We start from the raw sequence: 23,154 nt of genomic DNA on the forward strand, positions 1-23,154 counted from the left end.
GAACAAGTGTATACTTTGCATTGACACCCTATTTTTTCTTTGCATTTGGTCCTGGATGCCTTGTTTTCATGTAACACACTCAGGCGTGCGCCATTTTAGGACTAGGTGTATAATTCCGTTTATCTTTCAGGTCCTTTGGCCCAGCCTTCTCGAGTTCTTGGTCCCAGAGCCTTTCACTAATGCTGTGTCCGTACTATGTAAGAGCCTGTGTTATATTGCTGCAAAGAAAAGAGAACAGGAGGGGGATGACTACAACATTGATTTTGAAAACCAAAGTAAGTAGAAACTCGATGTTCACTGACAGCAGAATCTCATGGAGCAGTTTTCGCATGACTGTGAAAATCTCAGTGCCGGAAGCGTGCCGTGCCGTGCCCGTGATGTTTTCCAGAATTTTAATTGGGGGATTTGTTTTTTCTCGCGCAATGTGATAGGTCTGACCAGGGGTGGATCAAGGGGGGAGGGTCTGGGGCTTTAGCCATATATAGATTTATTTGATCAAAGTAATGGATTTATAGTAGAATGAGCCGTTATTAACAATTCAAGTTTTCGCTTGTAAGTCTTCGCTCTGCTGAGGTCTACTGAACTTACTAATTTGTGGAAATTTGTGTAATTTCTTACAAAGTTGTTCACGGATATATGTTATGCACTCTACTGATTATAATAACTAATGATAATTAAAGATATAATAATACTTTGCTATCATCCTTATTTTTGCAGCAAATGTTCCTAAACCACCAGCAATAATTGCACGATTGATGGTAAGAAAAGCGAAAGAAATGGCCTGGTTTTCGTATTTGTATCCTGTTTCATATCACGTCATTCTCTTTAATATTTCTGTCCCCCCTGTAACTCTTAGACGACAAGCTACTATAAATAGCAGGATGTCATGTACTTTTGTCGCGGACTACTGATGTGTTGCAAGCGTTCCCAAGGGAATCAAAAAACAAAAACATGGCGGCCATCGTGGTGCCGTTAACGATGGATGCTAATGAGAAATCTTTTGTTAAATGATACCAACATGGCCGAGATGACGTAACGTGCAATCGAAGAATAGCTAATCATGTGACCTATTGTGCGACACTTACAACATTTACATAAGGGGCTAATGATAAACTTGCTTCAAGCTACGGATACGGTATCCGGCGTTTTCTATATTTTTTAGGCCTACAGTGAGGGCAGAGGTTACCCAACTCATATTATGTACAGTTTTTATTCGTTTGGGAGACAGATAGCCTCACCCTCAGGTAGTTCTTTTGACTCTAAAATATTCTTATTTCTCCAGATCATGTGTGGTCACCCTTTGGAAGGAGGTGGGCGTGGCATTCACGTGCTCAAGCTGTTGATGGCTTTGGCACCCATTTTACAGAAAGATTTGGTGGAAATGTGGGATACAGTGATCCCTAAGCTTCTACAGTACCTTGAAGGTGAATAAAGTATTCCTGTTTTTAAGATAATTGTTTGTTTGCAAGCATTCCCTACTCATTTATTAAATACCACCAATATGGTGGCGATGACATAACTTGCAAATGTAGAAAAAAAGATACTCTTAAATATGGTGAGTGTCAATTAAGGATATCCTTGACCATATTTAAGAGTATCCTTTTTCAAGTCAGCATATTTAAGGGTATCCTTGACAATATTTAAGAATATCCTTTTTTCAGATAGTTTTACTTCAAATAAGAACCGTTTTCAAATGAGCTTTTAGCCGCCATATTGAATACTCAACACGTCTTCGTCGGAGCACGTCGTCGGATAGTCTCTTCTTATCTCTTCGGAAACATCATAGGAAAATTTGGAACTAGTCCCCCTCGGACATCTTACTTATCCAGCCACGACCATAGAACTATTCTTATGCGCATGCGTATTCGTATTTGTCGTATAGTAAGTTGTCTCATTTTACTAGCTTATTGCAGTTTTTCCCTACTAATATTTTCTCCTACTTAAAAATTTTGAAATAATTAGAAAATGAGACCCCAATTTTTTTTTGGACCCCAAGTTCATGTAAATCCAAGTCGTGTAAAGGTTTTCAAAAGCATCCCACATGGAAACGGAATCATCCTTGGTCCTTAGTTTTCAACGACACATGCTATATTTGGGACTGCTGATCATAGCAAGGGGTTAATCATCTACGGTCTAGGGGCCGACTAACCTCTCCCTTAGGCTTCGGCCGAGCTTCCTGATCAGTCTGTAATTCCCCCCGGGATAGCGGTGTTGGGGTCGAAATCTCCAGCGTAGCCGTAAGTCCATACGACGGTTCAGCATTCGATGTCTGGAAGTATGGTCCTGGTTAATTCATTAATCAACAAAATAATTCTTAAAACAATTCCTCCTTAAAGTTGGACTTTTAAAGTTTAAGACGTTCACGGACATTGTTCGCAGCGCATTCTTTCAACACATAAGTTTAGTGCGCTTGTGCTCATCGTGATGACGTCATTCAAATGTTTTAATGAGCAAAAGTATCATGGAAATGTCTTCAAACTCTTATAGCTCTTAAGCACATGGCTATGACCAATATTTGAGGGAGAGTAAAAGAACTACTTAGGACGTAAGAAAACCGTCTAAGGCAGTGACCACCCTCATTGTGTACACCTTGTCGCGTACTAACCACCTCTCATGATTATTCAATCGACAGTTTTCTCAAGCTATCCAATTTGGCAGGCCTCAAAACTGAAAAACGCAAATTCAGTAAAATTGAGAATCCAGTTATATATTTAAAGAGGAAAATAATCAATTTCATGGATTCTTAATAAAAAAAAATTCATAGCAATGCACGATAATACTCATCATAAAGCTCGTCCTGGTATCGTGGCCCGTCAAGTTCCTTAAATTTGGATGCGCACGCAACTTTGAGAAAACGTCTATTGGTTAAGCAATCTGAAATACATAACTTCATGAAACGCACCTTCGATTATATATGCATAGAAAATGTGCTGTATATTAATTTATCATTACCATTACTATATAAACGCGAAAAACAGTCACTAGTTATTCTATTAATCAAATATTTGTTTGACCAGAAAACTCAGAATCGCCTGAAAGTTGGAATCAGAAAGCTTGGGAAGATTTGGCATTAAAGGTAAGATTAAGGTTGGGCTGTTGTACTGTATTTATATATAAGGAAATAGAGGAAGGGCAAGGGGGTCGGTGAAAGCACTTAAAGGGGCACCACAACCCTGAAACACGTCCACTATAACATCGAGATATTTATATAAAAATTGTGTTCGCAAAAGTATTGTATTAATCCTCACCTTTTTGTATAACGTGCGCCTTTTTTCTGACCCTCACCCAGTGACAGCTGTGCATGGGCTTCAGTCTTTTGTTTCTTGATTTGTCCAGGGGCAGATCCAGGGGTAGTTAATGGTGTAGCTAGCCACCCTCTTTTGCTCAAATTCTCAGTATTATATAAAGGTTAAAACGCTAGGGCGAGGGTTTGCATCCCCCTGTTAGTATCAATGCTGAATTCAAAACCCAGGGACAGGTTTTCTATCAAAACCAAACCCGACATCAAACAATAGAAATAGGGCGTGGTTGGTTTTTATCCTTAGTAAGCCACCCACCATTTCCTCACAATCCTGATAAAACCTTTTTTATAGTCACCCCATAAATAAATTCATGGATCTGCCAGTGATGTTTTAATGTATCAAGGACAAAATTGTCAAGAACCTCTTATCATCTGACCCTTACCGAGCGCGGTGGACGCCGTTTTTTGTCCTAGATATTAGAAACCCTCGTCCATTAATATTCCCTCCTTAGTAAAGCCATCCAACCCTCCCCCTCCCCCCTCCAATGTCTGAATAAATGGATTTTTCCTATACATTTTGAAAAATGAACTCGTTATTTCATTGATAAGAATGTTTAACTCTTTTTTTTTCCTGTCGTGCAGCTTTTGTCTAAAAGTCTTGATGAAGTGGAGTCCGAGGAATGGGCATGCGCAGTTGGTTCAGAAATTGGCAACCAGGTTGTCTTGTACAATAATCTACCACACGACAAGGTGAATGAGAAGGAAACTTGAATAAATAGAGTTCTCAGTATTTAAACCGTTCATTATCTACATCTATTTGTTCGTCGGAGATCTGATGGGCAATCTGAGAAGAAACAAAATTTGGAATTTGTGTGTTTTTTTTTTTTTTTTTTTTTTTTTTTTGTTTGTTTTTTTTTTCGTTTTTTTGTTGTTGTTGTTGTTGTTGTTGTTGTTGTTTTTTGGCTAAAATACGGAAAATTCAAAGGTCATGCTTCATATTCAAATATAAAAGGAAACTACGTTGTTTAGCTGTGAATGTATTACATTTTGTAGCGTGTTACTCGGTCTCAGATTCCAGATTTCAGATCTCTGACCGACGGGTTTTTGAAATAGGTTTATTAGGTCGAAGGCCTTTAAGAAGGTAAATGCTTTTCAGACAACTCGAGGAGGAATTAGTTAGATATTGAGGGGGTCCTACAAAGATGAGAAAGTAACAACCACTAGTGAGGAGGGAGGGGGGGAATGGGGGAGGGGTCATAAAAGAGGTAGTGCTTCTCAGGAAGGATCATATAATCTTTAATTATGTCACAAAAATAATTCCCCTACTCCTGGGTGACAAATAATGACACCGTTTCCTAATCCTTAATCCAAAATTTTCCCCAGAATTTCTCGTACAAATGTCTTGGCATCGTCTTACGCAAAGTAAAGAACAAAGAATTTCTGCAGACACAGCTGAACTTGATGTTTACTACCATAAAACACGCAAGTCAGGTGGAGAGAGAGGTGAGATTGTTGAATTTGAATTTTACTTCTCAAGGACGCTTTAGAAGCTCTTGCATGTTAGAATCTGTGCTTTATAAAAATACGTCCATGAAAACTCCTTGGATTTCATTTTAAACTTCAAGGACGCTTTAGAAACTCTTGCATGTTAGGATCTGTGCTTCATAAAAATACCTCCATGAAAACTCCTTGGACTTCATTTTAAATTTCAAGGACGCTTTAAAAGCTCGAGCTTGAATTTTGTAATTTATGCTATAACTTCATGAAAACTCTGCCTTTGAGTTTATACCGTAATGGATAATGGTCACTAAGGGACTCCAATGTTTCTTGTCACCCAGAGGTTTTTTATAATAAATACTAAGCTGATATACATGCTTTTCTAAAGCCAGTTATATGGGCCACAAAATGGTGGCAACGTCTTTCAAAAGTACGATATAATTGAAACTACAGTAGGTCTCATTCCCCTAGCCGCCATCTTGGAAATAATTTTCTCTAAAACAGCCCCAGAATGCAGTGCAATCCAAACTCGACCCAGTTTCTCAAAATAACTGTAGAGCTAATCTAGTTGAGTAACAGTATTCTAAATAATTATTTACTGGGCGGTTTATTTCAACTAGAGACAATAATAATGAATCATTCCTATTCTTTCGTCTTGTTAGGGTTGTGCGATTGGAGTAGGTTTCTGTGCTGCCACCAATCTGGACTCGGTGTTGATCAAGCTAGAGCATGTGTCCAAGACAGATATGGTTCGCAAATCTGGAGGAATCCTGGGATTTATGAAGGTAATGACGTTACTCTGTACAGCAAGACAATAAAACGGTTTTCCTTAGCAGGCTGAATCCTAATTTGATCTGTGAACCATGCCCTGACTTAGACCTGCCCAGAGGTTGTTTAAGGGTTCGATCTGTGAGGTTCTTTCAGGGTTCAATCTGTGAGTTAGCCGTGCCCTGACTTAGATCAGCCCAGAGGTTGTTTCAGGGTTCGATCTGTGAGTTAGCCGTGCCCTGACATAGATCAGCCCAGAGGTTATATCAGGGAACCATAAAATTAGTTTTGTTTAGTTTTAATGGCGTTTTTTTCTCTCTTTCTCTCTCTTGTTTTTTGTTTTGTTTTTGGCGGGAGGAAGCGGGGTAATCATTTTTTCGGTGACCTAATGAGAGTGTTTATTTTTCTTTTTGCGCCAGGATAAAACAGACATAAACGTAGAGCGTGTGAAGAGTACAGTGATGTTGTGCTATGGCTATGCAACGCTGTATGGTCCCCCCAGGTAAAGTACAATTTTCTTCATACAACAAAGAAATTTATTTCGCGTTAGGTGTAGTAACACGAACAGCATTCGCTCTAATACGTGCAACACAATGTTGCGTGAGCAGGCGTAGCCCAGTTGGTTAGTGCGCGACCTTCAGAGCTTGAGGTCCACGGTTCGATCCTTAGGATCTCCACGTCTGTTTCGACTTCTCTCTAATCCGTGTAGCTTCAGCTTTTAAATACTCTTAAAAAAGAGCACTGATGGCGAGAGGGGAGTAAAGTGCGCACCGTCGGCTTCCCATCGATAGCAGTTGAATTTCAACTGAAGGAACTACCGACGTTAAATATAGGTACCTTCCTTTTTTTTTTACTTTATTGTTTTTGACCAAGGGTTTGCTCTGCAACTCGCAGTACAATGATGATCCTCAAGTATCGATTCCTTGCCCGTATAAAGCGCCTCAACCCAAAATTCATTTGAAATGAAGTCTGGTTAATCCTCGTATTTTGACGGAGTCGGAGTCGGAAGCAGTTCATCGGTGCAATTGCAAAGTGAAAACCGCTCGTATTATATAAGCGTAAGCACAAGCCAAACAAGGAAATCTGCCCATCCTCCCGATCCCCTTCTGACTAGGCTAGGTTTAATTAATTCGCGAGGTTGTCGCTTTTGCAGACCCTGGGGAGAGGATCGCGGGCGCTTTGAAACCACGGAAAGCGAGCCTGGTTTCGATTTCCGTGTTCTGTTCTCACTTCGTCATAAGCTGCTTCCGACTCGGATTCCGTCGCAAGTGAACACCATGCTTGACAATCATTTCAATGCTTTTTTTCGGTAGCTTGATTACATCCCGTTTAGAAGCCAACATATTCAGAGTTATGATCAAGCATTTTGGCAATGTTAAGGTGAGTTTCTTTCTATTAAAACATAAAAAATTCCTTGCATCGCGACTTCTTAGTTGAAGGAGCGTGCGCTTGTTTGGCGTTGAAGTTTCCGTCTAAAGCACAGGAATCCCGTCAACATAAGCCATAAAAATGTCATTTTGTTGCAAATGGCCTTTCTCTATCATGACTTCAGGAGCAAGATAGAATGTATCAACGTTTTCAAACTTTCTTCTCAAAGCTGGCTTTATGTATCCTCCCCTCCCCCTGCATTGCCAATGCCGCTGCTGTCGCCAATTATTGCGTGGATTTAACACTCTTTGTTTCCTAGGATACCAGTGTAAAGCAGAACCTAATACGAGCCGTGGAACTTATTGGGAAGGCCTTAGACCCCAGTCGACTACAGCAAGCTGACTTTGTCTTCAGTAGGCGGGCTGAGCTTGTCAATCATATGTTGGTATGGGAAAAAGATGTTTTACGAATTCTTTGAATTTTTTAACGAACCCTTCTCAAAAGTATCATACGAGGCCACACTCGATGGAATTTGTGGCATTTCTTTTGTATTTCCATGTTAGCCTCGCATTCAAGATAAATTTGAGAAGGGTGTTAGCTCTTAATTGTCGCAGTTCAGTTCACGACCCAGCGGTATCCTCAAGTAGCGTTACAAAGGGAGGCTGTCGGGTCGAGCCCTCGCGTTATATTTCAAGACAAACTATGTAAGATACATATGTTATTTACCGGCCAGGAGTTCCGGACAGGGAAAAACTGTGCCCGAGGTCTTGAATAGTATGGACCGAGCGTTTTTAAGACCGAAGGCACAGTTTTACCCTATCCGGACCGACTTTAGGACGGTAAATAACTTATTATTTTTTTTCCCGTAGTTTTTTCATCGTTTTTGTTTTGTTGTTTAGGAAACTGGACCGCGACCGCGGGCAGATTCTGACAAAATACCGCACGCTCAAACAGCCAATCAGAATGCACAATTTTTTAGGATACCGCGGACTCATGTTCAGAACTCCGTATATATCATGTCCTTTCTTTCTTGGCAAGGAGCCCGACAATGAATAAGTGTATTTGGTAATCATATATTTGTACAATACATGAAGTACCATCATTGACGCCCTATTTGTTTTTACTAGGCATACATTAAAGCAGAACCAGCTACACACATCACGACCGAGACACGAGCCCTGGCTATGGATGCGTGTGCAAGCCTAGTGTATCCTTTGATACGAATAACTGGAAAAAACATTAGCATTATTAAATATCAAATATGAATACTTTACAACCATCACAAACTCCCCTTAAGGGCCGCTTCCGCGAGGTTCGCTCCACTGACTGCCAGTACATTCACGATTTACAATACACAACACTCAACTCGCATGCTTATGTTTGTTTTGAGGGAGGAAAACCGGAGAAACCGAGAAGAACTCTCGTGGCAAGGGAGAGAACAACACATCAAACAAACTCAACTCACATATAATCCAGTCTGAGTCGGAGCTCGAACCCGGACCAGAGTGGTGAGGGGTAGGCAGTAAACCTCTACGCTAACATAGAGCCAACCGAATTATTAGTACCGTAATTAGTTATTAACTTAATGATTTCTATTTATTGCAGTGTCTTTTACGAACTTTTTTTTGTGACCGGGTATAAATTTGGTATAAACATGGCGGAGTGGAAAGGACAAAACTGAGGAGAGTCACAAACGAATTACACTGTTTTTATCGCAAATGTAATAGTGGTTGAGTTGTGGCAAGTATATTCAAAACTATCTTCTCCGTGACCCCTTTAGTGGAGAATGTCTCTGTCTGTACTCCCTGCCATTGACTTGTCCTATGGAATTTGCCTTTTTTATTATTATCTTGGCTTTTATTTTATTTTTAACGTATTGGCAAATGATGTGAATATAAAAATTAATATAAATAACAAAAAAGAGAATCAACAGAGCGTATGTGTATTGTATATATAGTCCTTAACAGTTTTTTTACACAGTAAGCTCAATCCTCGTATGACAGATGCTGAAGTGTTCGACATGGTCAAGACTAGTGGTGACTTCGTGTTCCCGATCGTCCTGGATCAGCCGTCATCACCGGCTACGAAACAGAAGGTCGAAGATATTCAGCATGTGAGTATTCTTACGATTTGTCTTCTCGTATGGAGGTTTTGTACCATCACCTGCCGGCGCCCATGATACATCTTGGACTGCCTGTGGTTAGAGGGCAGAACAATAAAATCCCTTTGCTCTCGGGAATTGAATTATTTCTCATATAAAACGATTGTATTGTTCCTGCCATCTAACATTGCTGCCGTCACATGATGGTGTAAAGCCTCTTTTAGCATGGACAAGCTACTGGACTATCATAGAACTGTGATTTGTTAGGTAAATCGCGTGAATGCTGCACTGCTATCATGCCGTGTGACATAATAGAACCGTGACCGCCAATGGCATGTCCCAGTACATGATTATCAACAATAATCTTACACTGTGATTGGTTAGGTGAATCGCGTGAATGCTGCACCGCTATCATGCCGTGTGACATAATAGAACCGTGACCGCCAATGGCATGTCCCAGTACATGATTATCAACAATAATCTTGCCGTGTGACATCATGTTATCTGAGTGTCATTTGTGTCGTTGTAGGACAAGGAACCCAGTGAACTTCTGTCACAAGCTCTGAAAAGTCTTGATAATCTGATGAAGGAGATTTTACTAAGAGACCCAGTGCCGCAAACATTTATTAATATATTCAAGGTAAGCAGTGCTTGTATCTCTTACCCTTCCATCCCTCTACCTACCCATTCGTCCTATCTGCCCACCCATTCGTCCTATCTACCCACCCATTCGTCCTATCTACCCACCCATTCGTCCTATCTACCCACCCATTCGTCCTATCTACCCACCCATTCGTCCTATCTACCCACCCATTCGTCCTATCTACCTACCCATTCGTCCTATCTGCCCACCCATTCGTCCTATCTACCCACCCATTCGTCCTATCTACCCACCCATTCGTCCTATCTACCCACCCATCCATCACTAATCATTAACGTAGATAAGCATTTTTTGCAGCATATCGAGAGTCCATGGTTAAACTCGATACAGGATCACGAAAGAGAACGAGCCATGACATGCACCTTCCACTTGGTCGAAGTGTTTAAAGAGGGAATGATGGTTTCTGCTGACGGGGTATGTGTTGGCCTGATGTTGCTGTGCTTTGAATTTGAAATCTTTATTGTAATTTATAAAACATTTGAGATTTAACGCGCGCGCTGTTTGGCTGGCTACCGTGCCTATATCAGAGGACACAGACAAGCTCGCACAAAATCATTCAAAAATATCTAAAAAAAAAATTATTACAAAACATCTGCTTATGTTTCGGTACCGTAATATTAACACTCTGGGAGCTGGAGAGCATTCGAGAAGCAAGAGAGTTTTCCTAAGCTTGCTTCTCTCGTGGTCTAAAGCTCCCAGCGTTTTTATTGTTGGCTTTCACTCAGCTGATAAAAGTTTTGGAATCTACGAACTATAGTTGGATTTGGATTTGACTAATACACATTAGTAGTTCCTAATTCCATTGTATTCTATTCGACTGACACACGTCTTCTATGTAATTTCAGAAAACCACATCGTTTAGTGACGTTGGTCTTGTGATAGCCCGCGTGGTACCTCGCTGTACCGACCCCTTGGTTCCCGTCAGACAAACTGCCATTGACACCACACAAGCAGTTTTGAGGATTTCTGCGAGATACCAGGGTAAGAAAAAAAGTTCCCTAGTTAATGACGTCAATAGCATGCATGGTAGTGACGTAATCATTGTATGTAGCATAGAATTTCATTTAGTGTAATTTTCATTTACTCTTAATATTATATAATATTAATCTTTATTATGAAGACTTCTTGAACTTCATCCCAACCTGATTTCAATGCTCAAGAAAAGGGGATTGTTTTGTTTTGACCCTTAGATAATAATAATAATAATAATAATAAATAATAACAATAATAAATAATAACAATAATAAATAATAACAATAATAAATAATAATAATAATAAATAATAATAATAAATAATAATAATAATAAATATTAATAATATTAATAATAATAATAATTTAAGTGTCAATGTATTTAGTTTTTACAACTATTTGGGGACACAAAATGAAAAAAAAATGAGAATGAAAAAACCATAAAATAATATAATATAAAATATAAAGTAAAATATAAAAAATCTATACAGTACCTATATCTATTTATGTATATATTAACAAATTTAGATATATTAAGAATTTATAATATAAAATATATAGATAATAAAAATAAAAGACTGGGAATTAGTACAAGCATATTTACAGCCATGAGGTTCCCCCCACACGCACTACCTCTTTATTTACTATTACGACAACCAACGCTCGGTCTATCAAGAGAAAGAGAAAGACATTGTATTTATGGTAGACAGGGCTTCCATTGATACCAGTGCGCCTACGGTGTAGACTGGAAGGTGGTCTCCTTATATACAGTCCGTCTGGCTTCCCTGAGGAACGCGCAAGGGCGTGACATCAAAACATGTTTCTATGATTTGGAAATACTTTATAAATGTTGCTTCAACTGAAAACAAAAGACATGTTTTTTTAGGGTATTCTATGGACAGTAAAGACGAACTAATCGACGCACTGTCCATTCTCAAGCAAAGGGTGCTAGAGGATGACGCTAATGTGCTTTTCAGCGTTGCAAGTGACTTGTCGAAGGTAACGTAATATACCGTATAAGAGTCTCATAATCTCATATGAGACTTGGTAGCTCAGTGGTTAGAGCATGGCACCGGAATTGCCAGGGCAGCGGATTCAAATCCCGTTCAAATCATAATTATTATTAACAGCTGCATAAGTTGCTTGATATAATGTGCAGATCAGCTATTTATATATTACAACCGCAGTACAAATATATGGTTTATATATATTCTCATGTACAGTATTATACCAGGAGTTTCGCATTTTATGGGAAGCATGTATCGGGTAGCCGTGAGAGTGCTCGCCTCTCACCAATGCGACCCGGGTTCGATTTTCGGACTCAGTCGTCGTATTGTGAATAAGTTGTTTGTTGGTTCTCTCCTGTGCTTCGAGGGTTTTTTTCCGGGTCTCCTTGCATGTTCAACCTAAAATATATTTAACCACTATTGTGAATTTTCTCGCTTTCTGATTGGTCTAGAGCCGGGGGGAAATGGGAGAACATACCGATAAATTACGTCAGCAAATCGCGCGCGCGCTTGAAACCCCGTTTTTCATTCAAATTTTACCCTTGTTTAGTTTGTAGTGATTTTTAAAAATCTTTTTGGGTAAAAAACGGCTACGCCTCGTGAGTCCACAACATTTTGACGGCTAGATGACGAAAGTCGTGGTAAATAAGAGGACATACCACAGAAAACTGGAGGAAATTGGTTAAACTACATTGATTATCTGTTTTTACCAATGATCCGTTCTCTGCTCCTTTGTTTGTTTTTATTTCTTGTCATATAAAAACTGAAGTTATGCTGTCTGTTATTTTCCAGGTTATTGCTAAAAAGCTCCTTAGTGATCATCTATCTGGGTTTGTCTTCGCATTAATGGATGGTCTATCAGACAGCCAATCACATAGCTCTAGTGGAGCATGCGTGGTTCTTAATAGTATTATCAGAATACGAGGACAAGAATTAAGAAAAGAGGTAAGGTTAGGTTTCTTATAAAGGTAAATAGTGAAAACTATACTCCAAAAAGGCTAACATGGCTTGGCTTCCTATATAGTGCAGTGCAAGCGAAACAAGTTGTCGTAGTGACTAAACGGGATTTGGGATTTGGGATCTCGGGATCTGGGATCTCGTGATCTGGGATCTGGGACCTCGGGTTCGATCCCCAGATATGGCATCACATTTGAGAAGGGCTTGTTGGGTTTCACCCCCCTTTTTTCCACCGGGTTCTCCACCTTTCCTCCCTTCACAAAATAAATCATTTTCGTTTACGCCACAGGTTACTCGCCTAGTGATTGGTCTGCATGAGAAGCTCTGTATCATATATCACGCACAAACTCGTACCGGAACTCTCCGCTCTATGAGAACTTTAGCTTCACATCATCTTGCTCCTGTCATAACTGCTTTGCTGGATTTCCCCCTACCTCTTGATCAGTAAGTAAAATAAAATGCCTGATGATATAAAGAAACGGCTTTTTGGGAAATGGTGTTTGGGTTTTCAGTCCATATATTTCAGCTATTCAAAGCAAAACGGGTTTTGGTTAGTGTGCCGCCTACTAAACAAGAAATTCATAGTTTGATCCTCAGTGACCTCACGCACTTGTTTTAAGGAGCAAGTGTGGCTTGGTTGTTTAGTGTGCTGCCTGCTAAGCAAGAGGTCCATAGTTTGATCCCCAGTGACCTCACACACTTGTTTTAAGGAGCAAGTATGGCTTGGTTGGTTAGTGTGCTGCCTGCTAAGCAAGAGGTCCATAGTTTGATCCTAAGTGACCTCACACACTTGTTTTAAGGAGCAAGTGTGGCTTATACTTATCTTATACTGCAGGCACGTAGTTGAAATATGGAAGACCCTTGCAGGAGACCCAAGCCTTGCCCTAAGCATCTTTGACTACATGATGGACATGCTGGTCAGGACTTTGCCGTACAACGAAAAACCAAACCCAAAGAACAAGAAAGAAATGATAAGAATAGCAGCTTTACAACCAGTTGCTGTAAGTCATTTATTTTTTCAGTGATTTATAAACTTTTGCATTAGTGGTTGGCCACGTTCTAAACTTTGCTCGACTCTTGGCGAACAGGCTTCTTTGTTGCGATTTTTTTTTCTATGCATTTATTGCTTCCTTCCTTGCTTCCTTCCTTGCTTCCTTGCTTCCTTCCTTCCTTCCTTCCTTCCTTGCTTCCTTGCTTCCTTCCTTCCTTCCTTGCTTCCTTGCTTCCTTGCTTCCTTGCTTCCTTGCTTCCTTGCGTCCTCGCTTCCTTGCTTCCTCGCTTCCTTGCTTCCTTGCTTCCTTGCTTCCTTGCTTCATTCCTTCCTTCCTTGCTTCCTTGCTTCCTTGCTTCCTTGCGTCCTCGCTTCCTTGCTTCCTCGCTTCCTTGCTTCCTTGCTTCCTTGCTTCCTTGCTTCCTTGCTTCCTTGCTTCCTTGCTTCATTCCTTGCTTCCTTGCTTCCTTGCTTCCTTGCTTCCTTGCTTGCTTGCTTGCTTCCTTGCTTGTTTCCTTCCTTTCTTCCTTGCTTCCTTTCTTCCTTGCTTCCTTTCTTCCTTTCTTCCTTGCTTCCTTTCTTCCTTCCTTGCTTCCTTGCTTCCTTGCTTCCTTGCGTCCTCGCTTCCTTGCTTCCTCGCTTCCTTGCTTCCTTGCTTCCTTGCGTCCTCGCTTCCTCGCTTCCTTGCTTCCTTGCTTGCTTCCTTGCTTGTTTCCTTCCTTTCTTCCTTCCTTTCTTCCTTCCTTTCTTCCCTCCTTGCTTCCTTGCTTCCTTCCTTGCTTCCTTTCTTCCTTGCTTCCTTTCTTCCTTTCTTCCTTGCTTCCTTGCTTCCTTAGTTTTCTTCCTTCCTTGCTTCTTTGCTTCCTTCCCTATTTCCTTCCTTGCTTTCTTTACTTTTGTTTCCTTTTATTTTTTATTTTTGTGTGTTTCACTCCTATATTTACACTATCTCCATGAATAGATCACATGTGGGTTAAGCGAAATGTTTCAAGCAGAAGAGACAACAGAGCTCGCTGTTGAACACTTTCACCGATTGTTTTCCATGGCTGTTCTGAGACTGGGAACATGTGTTGATCTCCATCCACCAGAACCATCTGCAAAGGATAAAAAAGACAAGACAAAACATCCCAACATCAGTCCCCTTAGGTAAGATAGTAACTAGACAAACCATCCCCACAACAGCCCCCTCAGGTAAGATATTAACCAAGCATAACTTCCCCGCATCAGCCCCCTCAGATAAGATATTAACCACACAAAACATCCCCACATCAGCCCCCTCAGGTAAGATATTAACCAGGCAAAACATTCCCATATCATAACACTCGGGTAAGGTATGAACCGGGCAAACCATCCCCACACCATCCCCCTAAGGTAAAATATTAACGATCAGCTCGTCCCCTTTCCCCAGGTGAAATAGCGATATGAGAAAACAAACCGCAATGCTTCTCCCTTAGATCATAAATCTCAACCTTTTTTTCTATTTCTTTGAAGCACTGCGCTTGAATTAATCAAATCATTGCTGATACGATGCCAGTATGAAAAACTTCTGGAATTTATTGAAAAGGGAAACGTGTGGAAGTGCTTTGACGAGGAGAAAAAGTTTCCCGAGGGGGTGACCCTTCTTGCTCGGTGAGTACAGTCAGTATGTCTAGACACTGAGTTTGGATTGGTCGGGAATCATTTTAAAGATGTTGAGACACGATGTTATTAGGGACTTAAAGATTTGTAAAATCTACTATGGCGAAGTCAACTGAAACTGTAAACACTCTTTGTTTAGGGCACTGTTCAGTAAATGTTTTTCTTCATAGTAGCGACGCTAAAGAAAACCTGTTTTTTTTGTGGTTTTTTTTTTCAGTGGTATTTGTGCTACGACACCGCAACACGTTGCAAAAGTAGCCACCACCTTACAGTCTTCATTCTGTAGCATGTACGATGCTCAGAGGATCGTTATTTCTGCTTTTTTCTCTGAGGTTAGATCAGACTACGTTCATGATGGACCTTGATCACACGGAGCCATGTTTATATCAATGAGAATAAACATCTTTGTTTAACCAGTCGTAACCTCATCCTGAGGGCTTAAATGCGAGGCCACGTGGGGGAAATTTATTGTTCTAATCAACATGGCTGCCGCAGCGTGATAAAGGTCCATTGTGGTGTGTGGTGTGTCACCGTATAGTTTGATTAGAAGGAGGATGGTGTTGTATGGTTTGGTGTGGTGGGGTGTGGTGTGGTGTGATATGATGTGGTGCGGTGTGGTGTGGTGTGGTGTGATGTGGTGTGGTGTGATATGATGTGGTGTGGTGTGGTGTGATGTGGTGTGGTGTGATATGATGTGGTGTGGTGTGGTGTGGTGTGGTGTGATGTGGTGTGGTGTGGTGTGATATGGTGTGGTGTGGTGTGGTGTGGTGTGATGTGGTGTGATGCGATGTGATGTGATGTGGTGTGGTGTGGTGTGGTGTGGTGTGAGTTAAGGTGTGGTATGATTGGTGATGTGTAATGAGTTGTGAAACGTGTAACTGTTGTATCGTATTCTGTTCTATCTAAGACTTTGTGCTGTAGTGTGATGCATTGAAGTGTTGCCCTGTGTGATTTGATATGTTGCGTTTGTCGGGTTGTGACGTGTTTCAGAGAGGTACCCCTCGTACCGTGATATGTGCTGTGCTTTTGTGCGACGTCAGGGTATATGGGGAAATATAGTTTGGTGTGAGACGATGTTACGTGTTATACATTGTAATGTGGTTTCGTGTTGTGTTATGCAATGGAATGAAATGGAATGGGATAAACGGCTACCTTTCGAGATGGCGCAAGGGACTGTAAAAGGGACTATACGGAAAAGGGGTTTTAAATTTTTTTTCTTACTGTTAATTTATTGACCTTAGTTGATTGATCAGCGATGCGGAGGTAACGTGGAACTAGTAGATGTACTCTTGGCCAGTCTCCTTGGACGGCTTGTCGACACATCTCAAGTAGTTCGTCAATATTGTATTCGAGGCCTTGGTAATGTGTCCAGTGCTGGAGACAACAAGGTGCGCAATACACTTAACGCGAGAAAGAATGTTTCCCAAACCAAAACCAAACATTATTGAATTTGTCAGGGCATGGTTAACTCACAGATCAAACCCTGAAACAATCTCAGGGCTGATCTAAGTCAGGGCACGGCTGACTCACAGATCAAACCCTGAAACAACCTCTGGGCTGATCTAAGTTAGGGCACGGCTAACTCACAGATAGAACCCTGAAACAACCTCTGGGCTGATCTAAGTCAGGGCATGGCTAACTCGCATATCAAACCCTGAAATAACCTTTGGGTTGATCTAAGTTAGGGCACGGCAACTCACAGATACAACCCTGAAACAACCTCTGGGCTGATCTAAGTTAGGGCACGGCTAACTCACAGATACAACCCTGAAACAACCCTCTAGGCTGATCTAAGTTAGGGCACGGCTAACTCACTAATAGAACCCTGAAACCACCCTCTGGGCTGAACTAAGTTAGGGCACGGTCAACTCACAGATTGAACCCTGAAATAACCTCTGTGTTGATCGAAGTCAGGGCACGGGTAACTCACAGATTGAATTGGAATTTAGCTTGTTGGGTTTTACAGAAACTGATTTAATGTGTTTTAACTGAGTAAAAGGAAAACCACAGAATTATTAGAAAAATCCTCGAATTATAGAAAATAACGAACAAACACCCTTAAAAAGACAAAGGGCTAATTGGTAAGCCGATGATCCATCCTACCTGAATATGGACCAAATTGACGTTTTACACCTAGCTAATCTACCACGGTCCTTTTCAAAATATCTTTCGAAATTGAAATGTTAAAACTCCTTAGCATAACAAAAAAAAAAAAGCCGCTTGGGCTACCGAAAGAGATTATGGAAGCGTAGGTATACAACGCGTCATCATGCTTCAGTGCTATTATTTCCATTTGTGTCATTATTTTTGTCTCTCTTCGTCTTCTTTCTTATTTTCATTTTCCATTTCCTCATCTTTTCCTTTATTTATTTTTTTCTTTCTTTTCTCACAGGTTGAGCAGCATTCCACAACAATACTGTCCGCCATGATGGCAGGAATGGACGACAAAGATGACCCTGAAGATGAAATCACCCTGGAATCAATGTCTGGTCTGTCTAAAGTACTGGCGAAGCTAGATGAGAACAACGTAAGACAGATCCTTATTAATATATGTCTGCGTGTCAGGCCTTGCTTTGAGAAGGTGAGTAAACATAAGTTTTGTATATCTTCTGAAATTCCTGGACAATTTCCAAGAATTTCTGGTAAATCGCTGGAATTCCTGGTAGATTTCTGGAATTACAACATTTTGGTTCAGGACTCTGGGAAACGCCTTGCAAATCCTCAGATCGGTATTAAATATATTTATAAAAGGTCAATGGTAATCTTTTTTAAATTCCTGGAATTTTCACATTTTGGTATAGGACTCTGTTAAACAAATTTATAAAAGGTCTATGGTAATGTTTTTTTGGTAACTTTATTCTGCAGGATAAAGCAGCAGTGCGAGCAGCAGCATTCATCTTGTTTGGCAAGCTGGCCCGGTTTGGTGATGGTCCATCAAAGACCCCATTTCTAGAACAGATCCACACCAACTTCATTAGCGTCTTGCTGCATCTGAACGAAGAAAAAGAAGTTGCTAAGGTATTATGTTATGTCATGTTACATTATGTTAATATGCCATGCCATGTGATGTCGTGTCGTGTCGTGTTGTGTCGTGTCGTGTCCTGTCGTGTCCTGTCTCGTCGTGTCGTGTCGTGTCGTGTTGTGTTGTGTCGTGTCGTGTCGTGTCGTGTCGTGTCGTGTCGTGTCTTGTTGTGTCGTGTTGGGTTGGGTTGGGTTGTGTTAAGTTAGGTTGGGTTGAATTGTGTCGTGCGTGTTGTGATATTTTATTTTATGTTATGTTGAGTTGTATGATGCGATGTGATGTGATATGACGTGACGTGATGTGCTATGTGATGTGACGTGACGTGGCGTGACGTAATGTGATGTGACGTGATGCGATGCGATGTGATGTTACGTGCGTGACGTGACGTGATGCGATGTGATATGATGTGTTGCGATGTGACGTGATGCGATGTGACGTGATGTGATGTGATGTGATGTATGTGATTCTTTTGTAAATGTACTTATATTTATATTTTTCTCTGTTGTAATCTTTGGTATAAATAAAGCACATTGTATTGTATTGTGATGTGATGAGATGTGATGGGGTGGGATGTGATGGGATGGGATGGGGTGGGATGGGATGGGATGTGATGTGATGTGACATAATTTGACGTCATGTGTTGCGATGTGATGTAATATGACGTGATGTGACGTGACATGACGTGACGTAATATTAAATTACATGACATGACAAAAATCCAAAGCTTCACAAAGAATGATAAAATGGGTAACCTGCTAATAAGGTCAATATTGTTGTCATGTTTGCAGGGATGCAAGGAATGCCTGCGGTCTATTGGCCCGTTGATGGGGTCAGAACAAATCAACGCCATGTTCCAGAAGCATCTGATAGAAGAGGGAAATCTTCACTATGGGGAGTTCACAAACGATCTCTCTCGACTGATAGTAAGATATATTTACTAAAATACCACCATCACCTCGGCATCCATTTTTTTCAGGGGGATGTTAAATTAACGATTATTCGGTGAATATTGGGAAATATTTACCAATCCGCGAGTCTTTTTCACTGAGCCTGAGGAGAATAATTGTTTTGGCATTATTTTAGACCCGAATATCTGAGAAAAGACGAAATTTAGGATAAAAATGCGTTTTAGTATTACTTCCGCCGCTCAGGCAAACTTTGGAAAACCTCATAATCACCATTCGAGTAATGATTATCGTCTCAGAATCACTGGTCGCTCGACCAATCACAGCGCGCGAAACTCGATATTCAAGTCTAAAATTAATGTCGAACACCCCTCTTTGGAATCAAGAGTGGTGTAGGGGTAGTCCACTCATCTCTCACCTCTGGGGTATCGTGTTTGATTCCTGGATTTGGCATCACATGCATTAGTGAATCAAGAGTGGTGTAGGGGTAGTCCACTCATCTCTTACCTCTTGGGTCTCGCGTTTGATTCCTGGATTTGGCATCACATACATTAGTGAATCAAGAGTGGTGTAGGGGTAGTCCACTCATCTCTTACCTCTTGGGTCTCGCGTTTGATTCCTGGACTTGGCATCACATACATTAGTGAATCAAGAGTGGTGTAGGGGTAGTGCACTCATCTCTCACCTCTTGGGTCTCGTGTTTGATTCCTGGACTTGGCATCACATACATTAGTGAATCAAGAGTGGTGTAGGGGTAGTACACTCATATCTTACCTCTGGGGTCTCGGGTTTGGTTCCTGGACTTGGCATCACGTGTAAGTAGAGTTGCTTAGGTCTCTCCCTTAATTCGAGGGCTTTTCTCCGGTTTTCCTCCCCACACAAAATCCAACGCTAACCAATGCTATCAAGGCTGTGGAAGAAGAAAGCTAAACATGTTCATATCACGGTAGTTATTTGGTTGGGTTAATTAACACACCAAAAAAGTTCCAATAGTTTTTGGCTTTTTCTTCCACAAGATCGCTGATTTTCCTGACAAAGTGAACTTCTACGTTATGGGCTGTGTGTCCTTCTTCAAGAGTAGCAGAGATGATATCAAAGCTAGCGCTGCTATCTTCGTAGGTAAGTGAACTGGTAATGGTGTTAACATAGATGATATGCTAGTTCTGATAGGTGGGGACGTTAAACTGTTTGTTTTCTTTTTTTATCCAGGTTTTCTTCTCGGCAACCTCCCAGTGGATAACCGAGATGATATATCAAAAGACCACGTTTGTGGAGGTAAGCTTTTTTAAACACCCCTCTATTTATCTAAAGAAATAGCAACGTTTTCATCTCACTTGAATGATCTATTTTGATTCATGATGATTCATTTATTCATTTATTCATTCATTCATTTATTTATTCATTTTTTAATTCTTATTTTCATTTTTTATTTATTTATTTATTTTATTTATTTATTTATTTTATTTTTTTAAATTATTTTATTCATTTATTTTATTTATTCATTCATTTATTTTATTTATTTATTCATTCATTTATTTATTTATTTATTTATTTATTTGTTTGTTTATAATATTTTTTTGAATTTTTTCATTTTCAGCCCTTGTAATGTTACTAAAGGATCCCTCGACCAAGGTTCGCTGTAAAGCCGCTGAAGCTATGAGCCTGCTGTACAATTACTAACCAAAGAGAATGGCGCACTCTTTCACGTGATCGATGATTATACATATATCTGTGATAGAATTTGGGCTATAGGCACGTGAAATCTAGTCAAATTCAGCGGGGGAGGGGTGGGTTAGAACTAAAAATTCACATCAAAAATCGCCAATGAACGAATGAAAAATAAGATAAATGAATATGGAATAGAAAATAGTAGACTTTGCAAATTAATCATGGATGGAGATAATGAACAAAGGAATTATTCGTTTGCACGTTACGTCATCGCGGCCATGTTGGTACATTTAACAAAAGATTTCTCATTAGCATCCATTGTTAACGATACCACAATGGCCGCCATGTTTTTGTCTTTTAACTCTCTTGGGAATGCTTGCAACCCATCAATAACTATACTGGCGGATCGGGTGATAATTGGCGAGAGGATAAGAATTGGTCCAAAAAGCCAGTTGGCCGAAAGCGAAGCACGTCGGAATGTAGTTCAATTTAGTAGGGCAAAACAATAGGTTTTCAATTCTCATGAGCCTTGAAATACTTTTGTTTTGTCCTCCAAATTGAGCTGCTTTGACGTCACATCAAGGGACTAATGCTTCACTGACAAACAGTGTTGTTGTTGCGTTGTGTGTGCGTGCGTGCGGGCCATTCATTTACCACAAGCCAATATTTATGCTTAAACCATAACACCTAAGCAAAAGAAATCGCAAAGTTGAATATTCAACCTAGAAATACAATCACAAACCGCAACAACGTTCAAACCTCACAAGTTAAAATTTTCCGTCATGTTAATTTTCTGATCACCCTTTTTCGCCATTAGCCTGAGAAAACAGAAGTTCTTTCGCTCCCCCGTATTCCAGCGAAAGTAATTTCGAGGTAGGCAAACGACGTCTGTTTTCTTGGACTATTTCTCCATCTAAACGTAAAGAATTTAAGAGTGCAAGTATCATGCTAATTATAAAAACCCTTTGAGAAGGTCTCTAAAATATATCTTTTAACCTAAATTCTATTACTAGAGTGCAAACAATATAACCGTGAAACTTTAGTAATACTAAATAGCATAATTTCATGCGAATTCCATTGTTTTCTATTGTTTAATTAGCACTAATTTGTACTATTTAGTAATTAGTGTTTCACGGATTAATTGTTTGCACCCTAATTACTAATAGATTACTAATGATTATAAGTTGTTCAGTACCCGCGTTTTTGAGGGAATTTATCAAAAAAAAATTACAAATTTAGGAATGCAAGTGAAACAAATAAATAAAAACAAAAGAATAATTCCAATTACTCCCATTTCTCCTTTAATTTTTTCCGCTCTTTATGGGCTATATTAATGCGCCCATAAATAGAAGCACTTTTACATTTTGCATACACTTATTTCAATAAAGTTAGTCACCTGAAAAGGTATAAAGCTGAGGCCGACAAGGATTATGGGTAGATTCATCTTACACGTTCAACCGCTTGATAACTGTTCATGGACTTGCAAACCTTTTAGCGGTTACAGTCTCGCCTCTTCTGAGCATCATCGAGCTGCGGTTTGTATTTAAAAAGCTTTGTATATATATGCTTTTTTAATATGAAAAATTTCCCATGATGCTCAGTGATCTCAGCTTTCTAGGTTTTTGATGACTAACTTTATTGAAATAAGTGCATATTAGTTTTTTCTACGAGCCAAATCGAGAGTCAAAAACAAGTTTGTGCTTTACTCAAAATCGATCACTCAGTATTTGTTGATTCTATCATATTTTGTTTGTCCAATATCCTAGTTTTTCGTGTTGGTTTACGCTTTTCTGGTTCTCATCGATCGGGATCGCATATAATTCTAGTTCAACTGATTTCAATGTTTCTTGTTTATCATTGCCTTAGAAACATCGACTCCGCATCAATGTTAAGGCAGTCTTACTTTCCTTGCAAAAAAAAAGAGACGCTTGAAGAAGTAATAACTTGCCATTTCATTTCACCTGTCAACATAACACTAAACGAAAAAAATATTATTAATACTGCATTGTTTTCCTATCTATTGTACTTTCCAAATAACATATTAAAAAAGCTTTATGAATATAATCTATTATAAAACAATAACGTGTTATTTTACACTACGCAGAAGTTCCTGCTCTTTTTCTAATTGTTTTTCTTTCTCTACCTTTTTTTTTTCTTTTTTCTTTTTTTTTTTTTTATTCGTTTCTTCAGTTTGTTTGAGGTCGACAGCGTGTTTAGTTTACAACGTGAACAACGAAAGTGACGGTTTATTTTTTTTCGTGTTTGCTTAGCGCTCCATATATTCCATTATATCTTCTCTCATGACTATTATAGCTTTTTGGTAGCTTTCTATTTTGCAGTATATATATACCAACTTCAT

General features: G+C 39.8%; 1 protein-coding gene across 1 annotated transcript in view; it reads left to right on the forward strand.

Annotated features, from left to right (window-relative positions):
* LOC116308942 (maestro heat-like repeat-containing protein family member 1) overlaps positions 1-22,859 on the forward strand; it is a 41,968-nt gene extending 19,109 nt beyond the window's left edge. The window contains exons 14-42 of the mRNA XM_089034240.1: positions 131-275; positions 718-758; positions 1,283-1,424; positions 3,018-3,076; positions 3,884-3,991; positions 4,625-4,744; positions 5,401-5,523; positions 5,926-6,008; positions 6,820-6,886; positions 7,194-7,319; positions 8,002-8,081; positions 8,855-8,987; positions 9,505-9,615; positions 9,934-10,050; positions 10,482-10,617; positions 11,494-11,606; positions 12,407-12,559; positions 12,861-13,015; positions 13,407-13,572; positions 14,524-14,708; positions 15,054-15,191; positions 15,418-15,532; positions 16,442-16,588; positions 17,593-17,781; positions 18,066-18,218; positions 19,011-19,145; positions 20,144-20,246; positions 20,337-20,402; positions 20,725-22,859. Of these exons, the coding sequence (XP_088890366.1) occupies positions 131-275; positions 718-758; positions 1,283-1,424; positions 3,018-3,076; positions 3,884-3,991; positions 4,625-4,744; positions 5,401-5,523; positions 5,926-6,008; positions 6,820-6,886; positions 7,194-7,319; positions 8,002-8,081; positions 8,855-8,987; positions 9,505-9,615; positions 9,934-10,050; positions 10,482-10,617; positions 11,494-11,606; positions 12,407-12,559; positions 12,861-13,015; positions 13,407-13,572; positions 14,524-14,708; positions 15,054-15,191; positions 15,418-15,532; positions 16,442-16,588; positions 17,593-17,781; positions 18,066-18,218; positions 19,011-19,145; positions 20,144-20,246; positions 20,337-20,402; positions 20,725-20,807 (3,492 nt within the window). The 3' untranslated portion in view covers positions 20,808-22,859. The remainder of the gene's footprint in view (positions 1-130; positions 276-717; positions 759-1,282; positions 1,425-3,017; positions 3,077-3,883; positions 3,992-4,624; positions 4,745-5,400; positions 5,524-5,925; positions 6,009-6,819; positions 6,887-7,193; positions 7,320-8,001; positions 8,082-8,854; positions 8,988-9,504; positions 9,616-9,933; positions 10,051-10,481; positions 10,618-11,493; positions 11,607-12,406; positions 12,560-12,860; positions 13,016-13,406; positions 13,573-14,523; positions 14,709-15,053; positions 15,192-15,417; positions 15,533-16,441; positions 16,589-17,592; positions 17,782-18,065; positions 18,219-19,010; positions 19,146-20,143; positions 20,247-20,336; positions 20,403-20,724) is intronic.
* Positions 22,860-23,154: the final 295 nt, after the last annotated feature.

This window comes from Actinia tenebrosa, unplaced genomic scaffold (assembly GCF_029948245.1).
Source record: "Actinia tenebrosa isolate PJP-AT-01 unplaced genomic scaffold, QUT_ActTen_1.0 PGA_scaffold2__45_contigs__length_23673736, whole genome shotgun sequence".
Taxonomy (NCBI): domain Eukaryota; kingdom Metazoa; phylum Cnidaria; class Anthozoa; order Actiniaria; family Actiniidae; genus Actinia; species Actinia tenebrosa.